Raw genomic sequence first — 15,065 nt, 5'->3', positions numbered from 1 at the left:
CTGTTTCCTTGTCCCTAACATGCAGCTGATCTCCAAGCCATGCTGATTCTACCCAGCCACAATCCCCCAGCCTTTGAGACTCATCCCTTCCTTCTACCAACTCTGGTGATTCCTGGGTTCAGGCCTGCATTATCTCAAATATTTTAAGACTCTGTCCAACTAGTTTTCCCTCAATTCCATCCGTCCTCCATACTGCACCAGAGTAAGCTTTCTTTTTTTTTTTTTTAAAGATTTTATTTATTTATTTGACAGACAGAGATCACAAGCAGACAGAGAGGCAGAGGAGGAAGCAGGCTCCCTGCAGAGCAGAGAGCCCGATGTGGGACTCGATCCCAGGACCCTGAGATCATGACCTGAGCCGAAGGCAGCGGCTTAACCCACTGAGCCACCCAGGCGCCCCAGAGTAAGCTTTCTAGTACTGAAAGATACACTAATATTTTCAATTTCTGGCATTATCACTCATGAGTTTAAATTCTTGAAGGCCTCCCCAGCACTGATGAGAGAAATCTAAACTTCTCTGTGTGGTCCTTGATGAGCTCGTTCCCATCTACTTACTTAGCTGTCTCTAGATTAATTCTTCCTTGTTCAACCCAGGCTTAGGCCACTAGGAGTTAAATGTAATTCTCCAGATACCTCTCCAGTGGTCTAACCATGGGCAGTGATTCCCTAGAAAGGAGTGAGCTGTCTATAAACTGAAATGTCTGAGCAAAAGCTACAGGAAATTCCAAGAGAGTCCAGCCTTAGGGGCAAAGAGTATAGACAGCCAGCAAGGGTACAGCTGGCCCAGCAGGAGGTATGGACAGACACAAGAATGTGAACATGGCCGAAATGCTGTGACGACACACAACAGGAAGCATTGAATTCTCTAGTGAATAGGGTACAATAGACCGTCTTTAGAGTACCAAGTTATTTTTACATTTTTTGAGGGTAAAATTGAAGTTTCTGGTTAAAAAAAAAATACATGACAGCTAAAAAAACCCCACCACAAAACAAGAAAAACTCATAACAACTGAACAAAAATCTACTGAAGCTCTAAGTTTAGAGGTAAATAAATTGTGTTTTGACATGACAGGGAAATACTTAACCTCCAAAATATAAAGCTGAGATAACTTTGCTTTATTTTATTTTTATTATGTTAGCATCAGGTCCTCCCTTAGAAACTGCTGCTGTCTACTCAGGCCTCATTCAAAGCTCAGTTCCGATCTGTGGCTCTGCTCTGAGGTCAGGAAACTCCCATTCTTCTGAACCTCCAAAGCCCCAGAAATCTGCATCACCCACATGCTGCTCTGAATGGACCAGAGCATGGTCCATCTAACTGTTTCCTTCGTAAATACTGTTCATCTCACTAATTAGATCACAAGCTTCCTGGGGACACGGTCAGGGTTACTTTTGTCGTGGTGTTTCAAACCTTGTACTACACCTAATATACAGTCAGTTGAATAAAATGCAATGAATAAATGAATGAACAAATGAATCACTTTTAAAAATTCTTCTTTACCATCATTTCTAATCTGGTGGCACAAACCAGATCTCTACTTCTTCTCTGTCTTAGCAAACAAACAAATAAAAGCAAGCAAGCAAGAAACAAATACAATTTTAAAACCATTAACAAAACTAAAAGGCAATCAATGGAATAGGAGAAGATAATTGCAAATGACATATCTCATAAAGGCTTAGTATCCAAAATATATAAAGAACTGATACAATTCAACACCCCCCAAACCAACAATCCAATTAAAAATGGGCAGAAGACATGAACATACATTTCTCCAAAGAAAACATACAGCTGGCCGACAAACACATGAAGATGCTTATCATCAGGGAAATGCAAATCAAAACCACAATGAACTATCACCTTCTACCTGTCAGAATGGCTAAAATAAAAAATGCAAGAAACAATAGGTGTTGGTGAGGACAGGGAGGAAAAGGAATCCTCTTGCACTGCTGGTGGGAATGCAAACTGGTATAGCTACTGCGGAAAACAGTATGGGGCTTCCTCAAAAGTTAAAAATAGAAATACCATATGATTCAGCAATCTCATTACTGGGTATTTACTGCCCCCCCCAAAGAAACATGGGATACATGCACCCCTATGTTTACTGCAGCATTATTTACAAGGGATACATGCACCCCTATGTTTACTGCAGCATTATTTACAAATGCCAAGATATGGAAGCAGCCCAAGTGTCCATTATTTGATGAATAAAGAAGATGTGGTATACATATACATACGCACAATAGAATATTATTCAGCCATAAAAAGTAATGAAATCTTGCCATTTGCAACAACGTGGATGGAGCTAGAGTATAATGCTAAGCAAAATCAGTCAATCAAAGACAAATAGCATATGATTTCACTCATATATGGAATTTTTAAAAACAAAACAGGGATGCCTGGGGGGCTCAGTCGGCTAAGCAGCTGCCTTTGGCTCAGGTCATGATTCCAGGGTCCTGGGATCGAGTCCCGCATTGCGCTCCTTGCTCAGCCGGGAGCCTGCTTCCTCCTCTGCCTGCCACTCCCCCTGATCGTACTCTCTCTCTCACAAATAAATAAATAAAATCTTTTAAAAAATGAATAAAAAAATAAAAAACAAAACAAGCCAGAAGGAAAGAAAGAGAAAAAGACAAACCAAGAAACAGACTTAACTATAGAGTACAAACCGACGGTCACCAGAGGGGAATGGAGGAAAGAGGTGATGGGCATTAAGGACAGCACTTTATGATGAGCACCGGATGATAAAAATACAAACTTTAAAAAAAAAAGTTTGTGCAAAGGAAAAACAAAAGAAACAAACACCTTTTCTTATTTTTCTTAGTACAAGCGTATGCCACTAAGCCTCTATCATTTACTACACCTGAAGGAAACACTGCAACACTTAGGAGGGTAAGAGTATATTTTGCATGTTTCCAGGATGACATCTACGTGTTTACCCAACCATTATTTTGATCTTTCTGATTCATGATACTTTCAGAATAAGGATTCTGAAGATCAATTACCACAGACTGAGTACATGACATGAGGAGCCCAAGGCAAACCATTAAAATGTACTTATAAAAAAGCCCTCTGCAGACGGGCATGACAGGTGCTACTTGGAGTGCTCATGCTCCCGAGTCCCCTGGTTGTGCCCCAGAAGCAGGATACGCACCTCAACTGACAGTGTTTTATGGTGAACACAGCAAGTGTGGCCCAGGTAACAATACTCAATAGCATGAAACTTAACACTGAGGGTAAGCTGACAGTTCAGGTACATAAAACACGGTGAGACGGTTTGTCTATTTTTAGGGACTGAGGGAAACTGCTCAAGCAGGAGCCGATCCACATGGAAAACCACTTACCCAGGATTTGCTCGCTCCTTCACTCTGATCCAAGGCACCAGGAAGTGAACAATATTTCATATAAACACTGAGTTCTCACACAAAATCACATAACAACATTGAATTCTCAAAAGACTTTTTAAAAGGGCATTTATAGACTAAAGGAAGGAAATACTTCAGAGGAAGTGCTCGGGTTAAAAAAGCATTAAGTGAAGTTTTAAAGGATTTTTATCAGAAATTTCAACTTTGATATACATAGGTATTTGATGAGTATTACAAAGATCAATATATGTTAAATAATATATAATGAATATATATTGAATAATATATTTTATGATGTACAATATATCTTGAAATATATGGGTCTTGCTGCAGGGAACATAACTTAGATAGGAAGAAAATTCTAAAAGTATAAAGCAGGAAAGAAAAAGTAGGTAAGAGTAAGCAATAATTCTCAACAGATGTGGTATAAATTGAAAATATTAAGTGTGGAAGATCTAGTAAATTCTGTTGTATTTAACACTAGGTTAAATATATTCTGGAACATATTTTAGAAGTGTAAATCATGTATAAACACATGATTTGTCTTTTAAAAGGGGCGGTCTTATAAATGACCATTGAAAGGCATCAAAAGTATTCAGTTGGTCAAAAAAACACAATTATATGTTTACAAGCAAGTTTTGTTGATTTTTACTCTTACCTTGATCTATTTTGCAAGAAGCAGTTAACTTCAACCTTAATTAAATTAATTAATTTTTAAAGAATTTAAAAATGTAATCCCGACATTGTAATGTCTTGAGGGGGGTCGTTTCGGTTGAACATGCCATGCAAGACGGACCACCTCCGCCCCAATATTTTACCTTCCAGGATCGGGTATGCGCCATGAGAGTGAAACAAACATTCTCTTTTACCTGAGATAGTGACTGTCGGAGCCGTGCCATCTGCGTGCTGTGGCCTTTATTGTGATCCTGCTCAGAAACCATCTGCTTAAGCTTCTCCTTCTCTATAGCTATGCTATTAAATGCAGACTTCAAAAGAGAATGCACTGGGTGGGGAAAAAAATGAGAAACAAAGATCAAATGGATCCAGGAAGAATATATAAAATTACAAATTTTTCAGCATTTTAACTCATGGGTAGACATTATCTGGAAGGATTATATTACAGTCTAGGTAAAAGTCAGCCTAACAACGGAATCTTCCAAAATACCTATACACAAAATGCATATGGTAACAGTAATTACTCAGAGTGAAAATTGAGGTATTTCATACCTGAAATGATTTAGAAGCAGCATATAAAATATTGATATCAATTCTTAAATATCAAGATTTAGAAAATTAATCTATAATTCCTAGAAGGAAAAGGCAACAGGTTTTCTTCTGTCATGGTTGATAAGAATATTTGAACAGTTCTGTGTATAGTGAATTCTCATGCAAATCATTTAGAACTATCCAGATATTATTTCCCCAAAGCAGGTACCCAAAAAGAGCATTTTATAAATTCTGCCAAAATAAAACAGGAAGCTGATTTAGAAGTCCTGACTAGTTCTCTTTGAGGTAGGAAATGATTTGATCTTGAGAACAGCAACTGAATTGCTTTCTCAGCCAGGAACATCTTGATGTAAGCACGGCCTTCAAAGAGTAAAACTTCCAGGTTTAAGACGAATAAGTTCTGGACATCAATGTACAGTTTGATGACTATAGTTAGTAATACTGTATTATATACTTCAAAGTTAAGAGAGTAGATCTTAAATGTCTTCACCACAAAAAAGAAATGACAATTACATGACACAATGGAGGTGTTAGCTAATGCTATGGTGGTAATCATTTTGTCATATTTAAGTGTATCAAATCAACAGGTATATCTTAATCTTGTTAAATGTTATATGTTTATCATATCTTGAGAAAGCTATAAAAAACAAAATAAAAACCACAGTAAAAACAACACTCCCCGCCCATTTCTGGGTACCCAATAACATACATTGGTAGAATCAGAAGTAGTCTTAAAGTCTGAAATGCAAGAAGGTTGGATTTCCAATTCCTATCTTTATAATAGCAGTTTCTATAATATGCAAAGTCTGCTAAACTAGGGATTTCCATATTCGAGAACAGTTATTTTTAAAAGAAGTGGAAAATTTTAGCAAAAACACTGGCCTGAATGAAGAGGGGAAAAATGGTGGGATCACAAGGGACACACAATCTATTGATTTATGTGCCACATTCTAGTCATCATTGATTTAAAGGTACTAACTTGAAAGCTGGCATACACTAACCCCACTGGCCGTTCTAAAAGCAGACTCTCAGACATTTTAAAATCATAATTCTTTCTAAAAAGTTTGCTCATAGTCATAGAAAAGCACCCCCCCCCCGCCTTTTTAAGCATAGTTGGAAAGAAAATACGTTGTTTCAACAGAGGCTTTAAAATCCTGTTGAAACATGGATTTCCTGAAAACCTCAGGATTGTAACCGAATACACAAAGCTTTCCTGGGGCCACTTTCTAATTTACTCATCTCCCTTGAGAGGCTGTGCTATACATACTTCATTCACACATTTGTTGTCTCATTCTGCCTGTTTATACAACCGCCCCCTTGTCCCCCTGCCGTTAGAAGTAAACGTTCCTGGCCATAATTCTATGTTGTTATATAAAGAAAATAATACTGCTCTAGTCTAATGACATAATTAGTATCTGGCTAAGAAATATGATAAAAATATATCAGGAGCCTCAGTGGCTCAGTGGGTTAAAGCCTCTGCCTTCGGCTCAGGTCATGATCCCTGAGTCCTGGGATCGAGCAGCGCATCAGGCTCTGCTCAGCAGGGAGCCTGCTTCCCTTCCTCCTCTCTCTGCCTGTTCTTTCCTTACTTGTGATCTCTGTCTGTCAAATAAATAAACAAAATCTTAAAAAAAAAAAGAAGATTAAAAAAAAATGTATCAGGAGTAAAATTGCAGGTCAAAGAGAGTTGGCCTTACAGAATCTCCACTGAGAAATCTTCAGAGGAAAAAATGGTAGGGGGAAGATGATTTAGCTTAAATTGTTTATGATTACAGAATTAAAGAAATATCTGATAGAACATCTTTGATGATGGTTTGAGAGAATGAAATTTTGTTGATTTCAACATTCCTAGAGATGTTCTCAGTGTATGCCCCGTCTTTCTCCTGACCCACCAGGCTCTTGAGCATTATGGGGGCACATGAGACGTTCCATTTACAACACATTTTCAAGAATATCTTATCATCTCTTACCAACAGCCTCAGGGTAAATAAATGTGACTATTTCACAATCAGATGTTAATGACTGAAAATTACAAAATGTGTATCTTTCTTCGAGATTATGCATTTTCAAAGAGAAATGCCTGGCAAGGTACTATCTTGAATCAAAACATGAATTTCAGCAACTGAAATTGAAATGCTATAGCAAAAGCGGGGCGGGGTGGTAATTTGGAACCCAGACTCTTGGTAAACACAGACAGGACTGCTCAGTCCACCTACAAGCTACTATCTGCCTTTTATGTATTATACCCTGCTCTCTGTGGCTGATAACACCTGAACTTACACAACACGCCTTACTGGAAATTTAATATAGAAAAAGGGACACCCCCCCCCCGTGGGCTCAATTACCCCTCCCCTCAAATCTGAACTGGCCCATGAAGCTTTGCCCAATAGAGGGCAGAGGAAGTGACCCTGTGCCAAGTGAACAGAACTGGCAGCTTATCCACTCCCTTGGAGCTCTGAGCTGTCATGGAGAGGGACACAGCTGTGTGCACCCCTGCAGCCATCCCCCCAACATGTCAGGAATCTGGGTGAAGCCACCTTGGATCTTTCAGCCCAGCCCAGCCTCCAGCCGAACAGCACTGAGCCCAGGCCACATCACACGACTCAGGACTGAGCCAGAGTTATGATCAAGGAGTGTTATTTAATAAAGGAAGAGATCACTTGCCACTGAACTCCTTGCTAAGGATAACCCACAGTCTGTATTAAATGAGAACTAAGAGACACTGAAAAAGAAATGTTGAGTCACAGTGTCTGCTGGCCTGCCTAGGATAACCCTTTGTGTCTTTCCTTCTCTCTCCCCCCTTATGAGACTTTGTTTCTCCACTCAAAACTGTGAACCAAGAGGCAGGCACCACACCTCACTGCATTTTGTATCTAGGACTCCGATCAGTATAGACACTTAGTCTTTCTACCACGACCACTTGGACAAGGATGGAAGGGTAAATGATAACCTCTCACCAAAGAAGAGAGCGTCTGTAAAGGGCACCTGATATTTGTCGTTACCTTTCTGTGCAATTAGACAGAATTCTTCTTGAAGCTTTGTATAATCTGTAGAACTTTCCAGAGGGTCAGTGAGGTGGCTAGGGGGAGTCTGAAATTCGATGTCTGCACAAAGGTTGGGGTTGGAGGAGTGCAAGCGGACTGGTGACATGGTAGCACTGAAAGGGACCTGAAAGGGGACAGCACAAATTAGGAAAAAACAACCGTACATCGGTCCATAGTCTCGCACACAGGAGAGATGGCGTCCCTTCTCCAAAATACTAGGTTCCTTTGTAATGACACACCCAGAGACACTTAGCGCCCATTTAGTTGGCAGGTGGTTGGGGTGGGAAGGAGTCTCAGTTCGGAAAGCAGATTTAGGACTGCTGTAGACTCCGCCAGCTTCTGCCTGCTGTAGGGAGAGAGGACTACAGAACGTCAGGCAAGAAAGGCAGAATCCCAGATAAGCTTTGCTCTAAACCCACAGTTGGAGCTAAAAAATCACTGGCAGGAAACAGTAGTTGGAACTCTTACAAAGTCTGGGTACTAGTGTCAGAGGACTTTTTATGCTCACAGAGTAGGAACTCACCAAACAGGTAAAAAATACAAGAAAGATTTACTAGCTCTGTGGCCATGGGATAAAACATAAACAGGTTTAACAGTAAATAGAATCATGGTTTAAAGAGACTCAATTAAATCTGAAATTGATTTATTAAAATATATTTGCAAATGAAATATATATGATATAAATTACTGTCATTTACCTTTGTATGTTACATACAACACTGGCACGCATACGAACATGGCTTACGAAATGGCCGGTATTGAAAAGCAGTAAGTAAAAAAAGTCATATTACTATAGATTTTCCCAAATGCAGATACTTTCTTGCCTGCCCTGAATCTGGGCTAGGCTTGTGATGGGTGGGGGTAAAGCACCATTCCCTCTCCTTCTAGAAGTTACCCCTGACCATTATAAATGCCATCGGCCAAACATTCCCCAAAAATGAGAACACCAATTCCTATTGTAAATCCGATTACCAGTAACCTCCCCTAGTTCTTACTTTACAGATGTTCCTTCAATTATCTTCAAGAATCACTCTTAAGACTCCTCCACAAGCTGAATTTTATATACATTAAAGGGTAATTCACACCTAGCTAGCAGGAGATATGCCTATCTGATGTAGATGTGTATCAGAACCACTTCCTTTTTTCTTTTTTTCCTATTTTGATAGAGCTTTAAACTTCCTGACAGAAGAAGAGAGAGTGAGTGGGGGAGGGGTGAGGAGTGGGGAGAGGGAGGGAGGGGGAGAGAGAACCGGAAAAGGGGCTTGTACTTGTGTACTAAGGATACACAGGGTAGATGGAGGAGTTGGAGAGAACCAACAAATCCAGGCTGAACTGCAGTTTACGGACCTGGGTGAGGGCAGCTGGGACTGGAGGGGCGCCCTTTGGGTACAGCTTGGCCACAGCGGTGGCAAGGAGTTGTTATCTCAAAAGATATCCAAGGCTTGCTGGGGAACAGTGAGCATGAAGCTTTCTCCCTAAATTCAGTTATGCTAAGCATGCTACTAGAGGTTATCCAAAGCATCTGGTATCTGGAGTTACCAAGTGGGTCTATCAGGTCCTCTGCAGGGACCTTGGCTACTCTGAAATGCGGACATGTCAACAACTTGTTTATCTCATCAGGATGAGAATTTTGGGCTACTCTAGAGAAGAGACACATAAGTGGCAGAGAAACCATTTGAGAAAACGAAGTCCTTGGTAGAATCCTGTCCAGGGAACTCTGTGATAATAATGACTGAGGTCTTCTGGGGGTCCCCATATAGGATCCAGATATATTCTGGAAGAATACTTGAGGATAGACAAAGGGAATTTCTGATCTTAACTCTGGTGAAGCTAAATCTAGTCACAGCAGTGAGCCCTTAGCCTTTTGGGAGGGACACAGAGAATCCATGGGAAGGTTGGTGAAGACTAGAAAGTCATGGGGAGAAACTGTGACTTGAGGAAATGGGCAGATCAGGAAGTGTGCAGATTTAAGGATTTGATATGGTTTTCAAACACAAAGAACTAGAAGAGCATAAAAAGAAATGGTGGGTGTCTGGTAATGGGAAATGTAATGTGTTGAGGTTCACGGAAAAGGGTTTTGCCTGCATTTAGTGCCCTCAACACTCCAAGGACTGGCACGAAATAGCAGAGGAGGCATGGAGGCTGGGGGAGGCCATGATGCAGTAGAGGCCCAGACATGCCAGTGAGGACCCAGACTTGTCCCTGAGATAATGGCCTGTCTATTAAAAGTTGGAATCAGACACAAGGAGGAAAAACACATGTTACACATTTATTTTTTGAACATAATGAAGTTTAAATTGGCAATTAAAACAGTAAAACTGATTTTGTATATAACCCGCAGGGAAAGGGACTTGGAATGCTCCACTCAAACTGCAATCAGACAGCTCCCTGGGCAACTGAACCCAGTTTTTATATACTTCTGACTGAAAATGTTTATATTGTTACCATTTTTGTTAAAAGAAGTATATGGAATGGGTCATTTTAATTGAAGAATTCATGAAATGAAATTGAGAATACAAATTGAGATGTATTAATTTAATTGAATGCTTCATTCAAGTAGAGTTATTTACTCAGTTTTTTGTTCATCAATTTGGGTACAATGGGATTAAAAAATGTAAGTCATAGCTAGGTCTTCTATCCGTGATGGCTAGAGTGGGAGCTGTCCACAGTTCTCACTGTTTGCCCTCGAGACTCCTCCATGTTGGATGCAGCCTTTACACCCTGCTTAGGAACAAAGTCCAAGGCTTCCCTGAAATCCTGTGCCAGGGAGGAAGCCTGATCTTGGAATATTCTGATACTAATAACTGCAGCTCGGAATGGGGATGATAGGAGGCGCTTTTAACACCTGTCTACAGAGAAGTTAAAAGAGAAACATGGATCAACAGCAGAACAGTGGCACCCAAATTTGGCAATGGTAGACATGAATGAGAAAGGGAACACACAAAAGCAGAGCTAAGAGAGATATTGAGCATATACAACATACGGAGCCAGTGTGAAAAGTCTCCTGCTGCAATTTCTCTGTGTGATGTGTACAGGGATCCTTGTGTAGAGAACTAATTGCATTGGGACCCTCGGTGTTCTTCTGTGGGAGAGGGGCCAGTGTGTCTTTTCCCAACCCCCTATTCTGTTGGGTCTGGCTGGTGTTGGGTGTGAGCCATTTGGGGTTCTAGTGCTAAGAATCCACAGAATCAATCTCTGAAACATCTGCTTTGGGTGCACTTTTCTTTGAGAGCAATCTCAGCTGCCCCAGATATTTGAGTGGGTCTCCTCCTCACTGGGGGAAAATAAGCAACTAGGAGTCATTTGCAATATTCTAGGTAAAAGGCACCGAGCTGGATCGGATGGGCACAAAATGCATGGGATAACTTAGTGTCGGGAAGGAGGAGGGTGGGAATTAAGAGGAACACTGAACCAAGAGAAATAGGGGGGCTGAGTCACCAGCGTCCCATCACTTGAGGTGTGAATGTAGGGGTGAGGGGGCTGGTGCTGCAAGTTCAAGGTCCTGCTACATGGTTTCATGCTTTGCTATGGAGTTAAAGCTACAAGTCCTACAGGGTTTAGAGTAACTATTGCCTCTAGTTATTTCTGAATACATTATTAAATGTTGCCAACTTTTCTCATGAGATGCTTGGAATTACTGGAAGTTATTCTTAATCTCTGTGGTCACTGGAAGATGGGCATTAATACTCGCCTCTTTTAAAAGCGTTTTCTTTTCCACTTCCCATTTAAAAATAAATATATATATATATATATATATATATATATACACACACATACACATATATATGTGTATATATATACCCATTCTGTTCAAATAGTTTTAATCCCACTTTTATTATATTCATTATATGTATCTACAATTAAAAAATGAAAACAGTAGAAACACAATCGCTTCCGTGCATGCCTTCTTAGAAGTACATTATTTAAAGAAACATAGGTATTTTCACAAAATGACTGATCTTTCCTTTCCATACTGTGATACTGTTCTCTGATAACGATCTGGATTTCTTAATATTATAAATGAAAGATTAAGAACTACTTAACTAATTTTACATGTCTCTATTGGCATAATCTGTTCCCATGTCAGTGTCACATGTTACACATATATGCATAAGGTAAACACTAATCATGATATCAATTTCATGAATTTGTTCAGGTGTTCACAAAACTGTGAGTTTAAGAATCCATTCCCTAATAAACTCCAAGCCTCTGGCTCTTTTCATAATCAAAGGCCATTCTCTCTCTCACAAAATCCAGCTAAGCAGTGAGATACCAAGCAAGGGTCAGTTTTTAACCAAAAGTAGAAAAGCAATAATCCTCTCATGAGTAGCCATTCTCTCACAATGCAAGCAAAACCTCTTCGTATTTTTCAGCAATTCTAGTCTTCAAGTATATTCCACCATGAGCAAGAGAGCAAAACACTTGTTAATTCAGAAAATACTAATAGCCAAAAAAACTAACATCCATGATTGCTATGAACTTAGTATTCTGCATTTTAAAAAGTTAACGGGGGGATGTCATGATTAAGCAAATACTACGATTTGCTTTTATCCAGCAAAGGGCTCTTGTATTTGCACATTCTCTTTCCTATTGTGCATGCACTGTTCACTATTCTAAACAGCTTCTACTCAATTTAAAATTGTGGTTATTTGCCTTGTCTGTTTCAACACTTGTTCTACCCTCCTAATAAACCTTAGATGTATAATAAACACCATTTAACTTGGTGGTTTTCTCCTTCCCACATTACATATTTTCTGACCTTCCGCTCGATATTCTTTCCAGAAAATTTTTCCTTGCTAGATGTAATTTGGGTAGTCATTTAGAGATTACATCAAAATTCACCTTTTCTTACCCTCTCTTTTCTTTATTCTCACATCCTTTTCAAATAGTCACAATGCTACAAAAAAAAAAGCACAATTTTTGTCTGTAGTAACATGACTTTTCTTAGAAAAATAGAAAATCAGTAAGCAGAGGTTCCAATATCAGTATGACAAAAAAACTATACATATTTATGCATTACTTTAGGAACTTCCACACCACAGGGAGCCATACTCAGCTCTGCCACCTGACATTTACAGTATCTCTTACACGGTCAGTGAAGAACGGGGCTAAGGGTCATTTTCCACCGCAAACACGAATACCCGTGTGCGACACCTGCCATGCAGAGACAGCCAAACAACATGCGAAAGCTACGCCAGCACGGGAGGGAGCTACGGTCGAGACCGCCGCACACAGACAGCACCACGGGAACAGGGGAGGCGCCACTCGGACCAAGTTGCTCATTCTTATTCAATGTCCACTTGAGATTGAAATCCACTCACTGTTGTAGCCACTGCTGCTGCTAGCCTCTGCCGGCGCCGAGTGGTGCTGAACTGGCCCTTCGCAGATGGCCCTTCCTGACAGTGAATGAGAGAAGAGGAGGGAGGAGAGAGGGAGGGGCGGGGGAGGGGGGGACGGGATGTGGGAGGGTGAAAGATAATCAGACAAGGGAAAGGGAGAGTTTTTAAGTGGAGTTGACTTTTCCCTAAATTGCAGCACTGAAAAGTTTCTCCCACTCACACTGGGAGAAAAGCTCACTGTCCTCGTTGCAGAACTCCAGACACTGATGTCTAGCTGCTGAATATGACCCCACCCCAAAAGGAGATGGGGAGTCAGGGATTGATATATAATAGCTTATGATCTTAAGTTAAATAAATATGTATATTGTTTCCTTCATGTTATACGTAATCAAAGGCATTCAATCAATGGAAGCAAAGATAAAAGTAAATTCAGGAAAAAAACAATTAAATAATGTGGTGCAGAGGCTAAAACAAACAAGCTGTAATGGTAGTCTCCCGTTAGCCAGGCAGAATTTTTTTTTCTTGCTGGGAGGAAAAGTCCAGGGGGAAGGGTACCGGGAATCTTCAACATTCCATTTATTCCCCTACTAGAAAGCTCTCCGGGATTCAACATTAGGAATCGTGTTGGGACTTTCAGGTTGGAGAATTTTCCAAGGAGGAAGCCAGTATGCATAGCACAGGGGAAAAAGCATTCACTATGCTTAGTGTGTTGGGACAATGCCTGCAGAAATCAGCTAGGGAAACCTGAAAGCAGAGGTTTCATACAATGATGTGTGCCTATGCAGAAACCAGCAGAGAAGCTGAGAGCTTTCTTTTTTGGTGGGCAGGATCATGGGATAATGACATTTCCTTCTAACTACTCAAGTTTCCATCTGTCCCTTTGACAGACCCTCCCTCTTCATGGTTGTGAATGGTAAGTTCAATTCCAATGACCTGGGACATACTTAGGGTCACCTAATAGTGCAGATTAAGCAAAAGCAGCATGACTGCTTTAGTCTTTTTGGAACAATGGAAAAATATTTTAAATTCTTAGAACTCCAATTCTCTTCAAAGTTTCCCCACAACATTCACATTTCTCTTCCACGTTTCCTGTCTTCTGCATGCATTATGTCTATGTTTACTGGAGACACACATACATATATAATGTGTTTTCCACAAAAATTTTTCTGTACAAAATCCCTTCATGCTTAATGTAGTAAGTAAAAGGAGAAAGAACTTATTTTTCCCCTTCAGTATGATTTGAGCATCTGTGAGATCTAGGACAGCTATGCATGAATGATATCTGACCATGGTTCCTGCTATTGCCCATTCTTTCCAACAACTAGGGATCTAGTATTAATCTGTGCTATTCGTCTTGCAGGAAACCTAGCTGCTCTCTCATTCATAGCAACCCTTCAACAATCATTCCCTCTTGCTCTCCTCTACCTCATTGGAAACACAGTCAAACAGTTACTATGTAATGATGATAATGAGATTTTTATTAGAAGCAGAAATTTGAACTTTGGGAGAAAGCCTTTTTCTAAAGGTAATCTCCAGAGAGCTTTCTAGGACCAATGCCTTCAATGAGTTACACAAAGGCTTGCCGAGGCTAGCTTTTCAATGGCTTCTAGTGGAAATACGGCACGCAGATCTAAAATGTAACCTTCATATTCAAATCAATAACACACTCTAACCTGCATTAAGAGTGAGCAATTAAACATATAGTACAACACGTTCTTCATTTCTACTCTCCTGGGGTCAATTTTTGAAATGATCCATTTTAAAGTTATTTCAAAATAACAACTATGGCAGAATGCTGGATGCCAAGTTCACTTTAACAGTATCATTAAGAATAGCAGTCACAAAAATAACTGCCAGGACCACCACAGGACAGTCTAGGCTCCTCCACAAATGGCTGGTGTAACTCCAAGTTCCAGCAGCAGAGGGGATAAGCCACGGGCCGCTCACTGCAAAGCCTCTCAAGTTGGCCACAACGATGACCTAGAGAAGGTGGCCCAGGCAGTGAGATGACTATGGGCTCAAAACAAACACTTGGCACCATCAGATGGGACTCCTAGGGTCGAGGAGGGAAAAACCTCTGTATTAGGGTGGGAGAACA

The 15,065-nt window shown here is 40.3% G+C and overlaps 1 protein-coding gene across 10 annotated transcripts in view; it reads right to left on the bottom strand.

Annotated features, from left to right (window-relative positions):
- Positions 1-15,065, bottom strand: part of OSBPL6 (oxysterol binding protein like 6) — a 208,881-nt gene that overhangs the window by 28,322 nt on the left and 165,494 nt on the right. For 5 of the 10 annotated variants that reach the window (XM_044242411.1, XM_044242410.1, XM_044242416.1 and 2 more), the window contains 4 exons: positions 12,950-13,024; positions 7,587-7,752; positions 4,227-4,360; positions 3,337-3,360 (listed from right to left, as the gene is read on the bottom strand). In XM_044242411.1, coding sequence (XP_044098346.1) covers positions 3,337-3,360; positions 4,227-4,360; positions 7,587-7,752; positions 12,950-13,024 — 399 coding nt within the window. The remainder of the gene's footprint in view (positions 1-3,336; positions 3,361-4,226; positions 4,361-7,586; positions 7,753-12,949; positions 13,025-15,065) is intronic. The other 5 variants (XM_044242415.1, XM_044242418.1, XM_044242417.1 and 2 more) reach the window with 3 other exon arrangements.

This window comes from Neovison vison, chromosome 3 (assembly GCF_020171115.1).
Source record: "Neovison vison isolate M4711 chromosome 3, ASM_NN_V1, whole genome shotgun sequence".
Taxonomy (NCBI): domain Eukaryota; kingdom Metazoa; phylum Chordata; class Mammalia; order Carnivora; family Mustelidae; genus Neogale; species Neogale vison.
The sequence above is the reverse complement of the archived record's forward strand: the minus strand, read 5'-3'. Positions and strand labels throughout refer to the sequence as shown.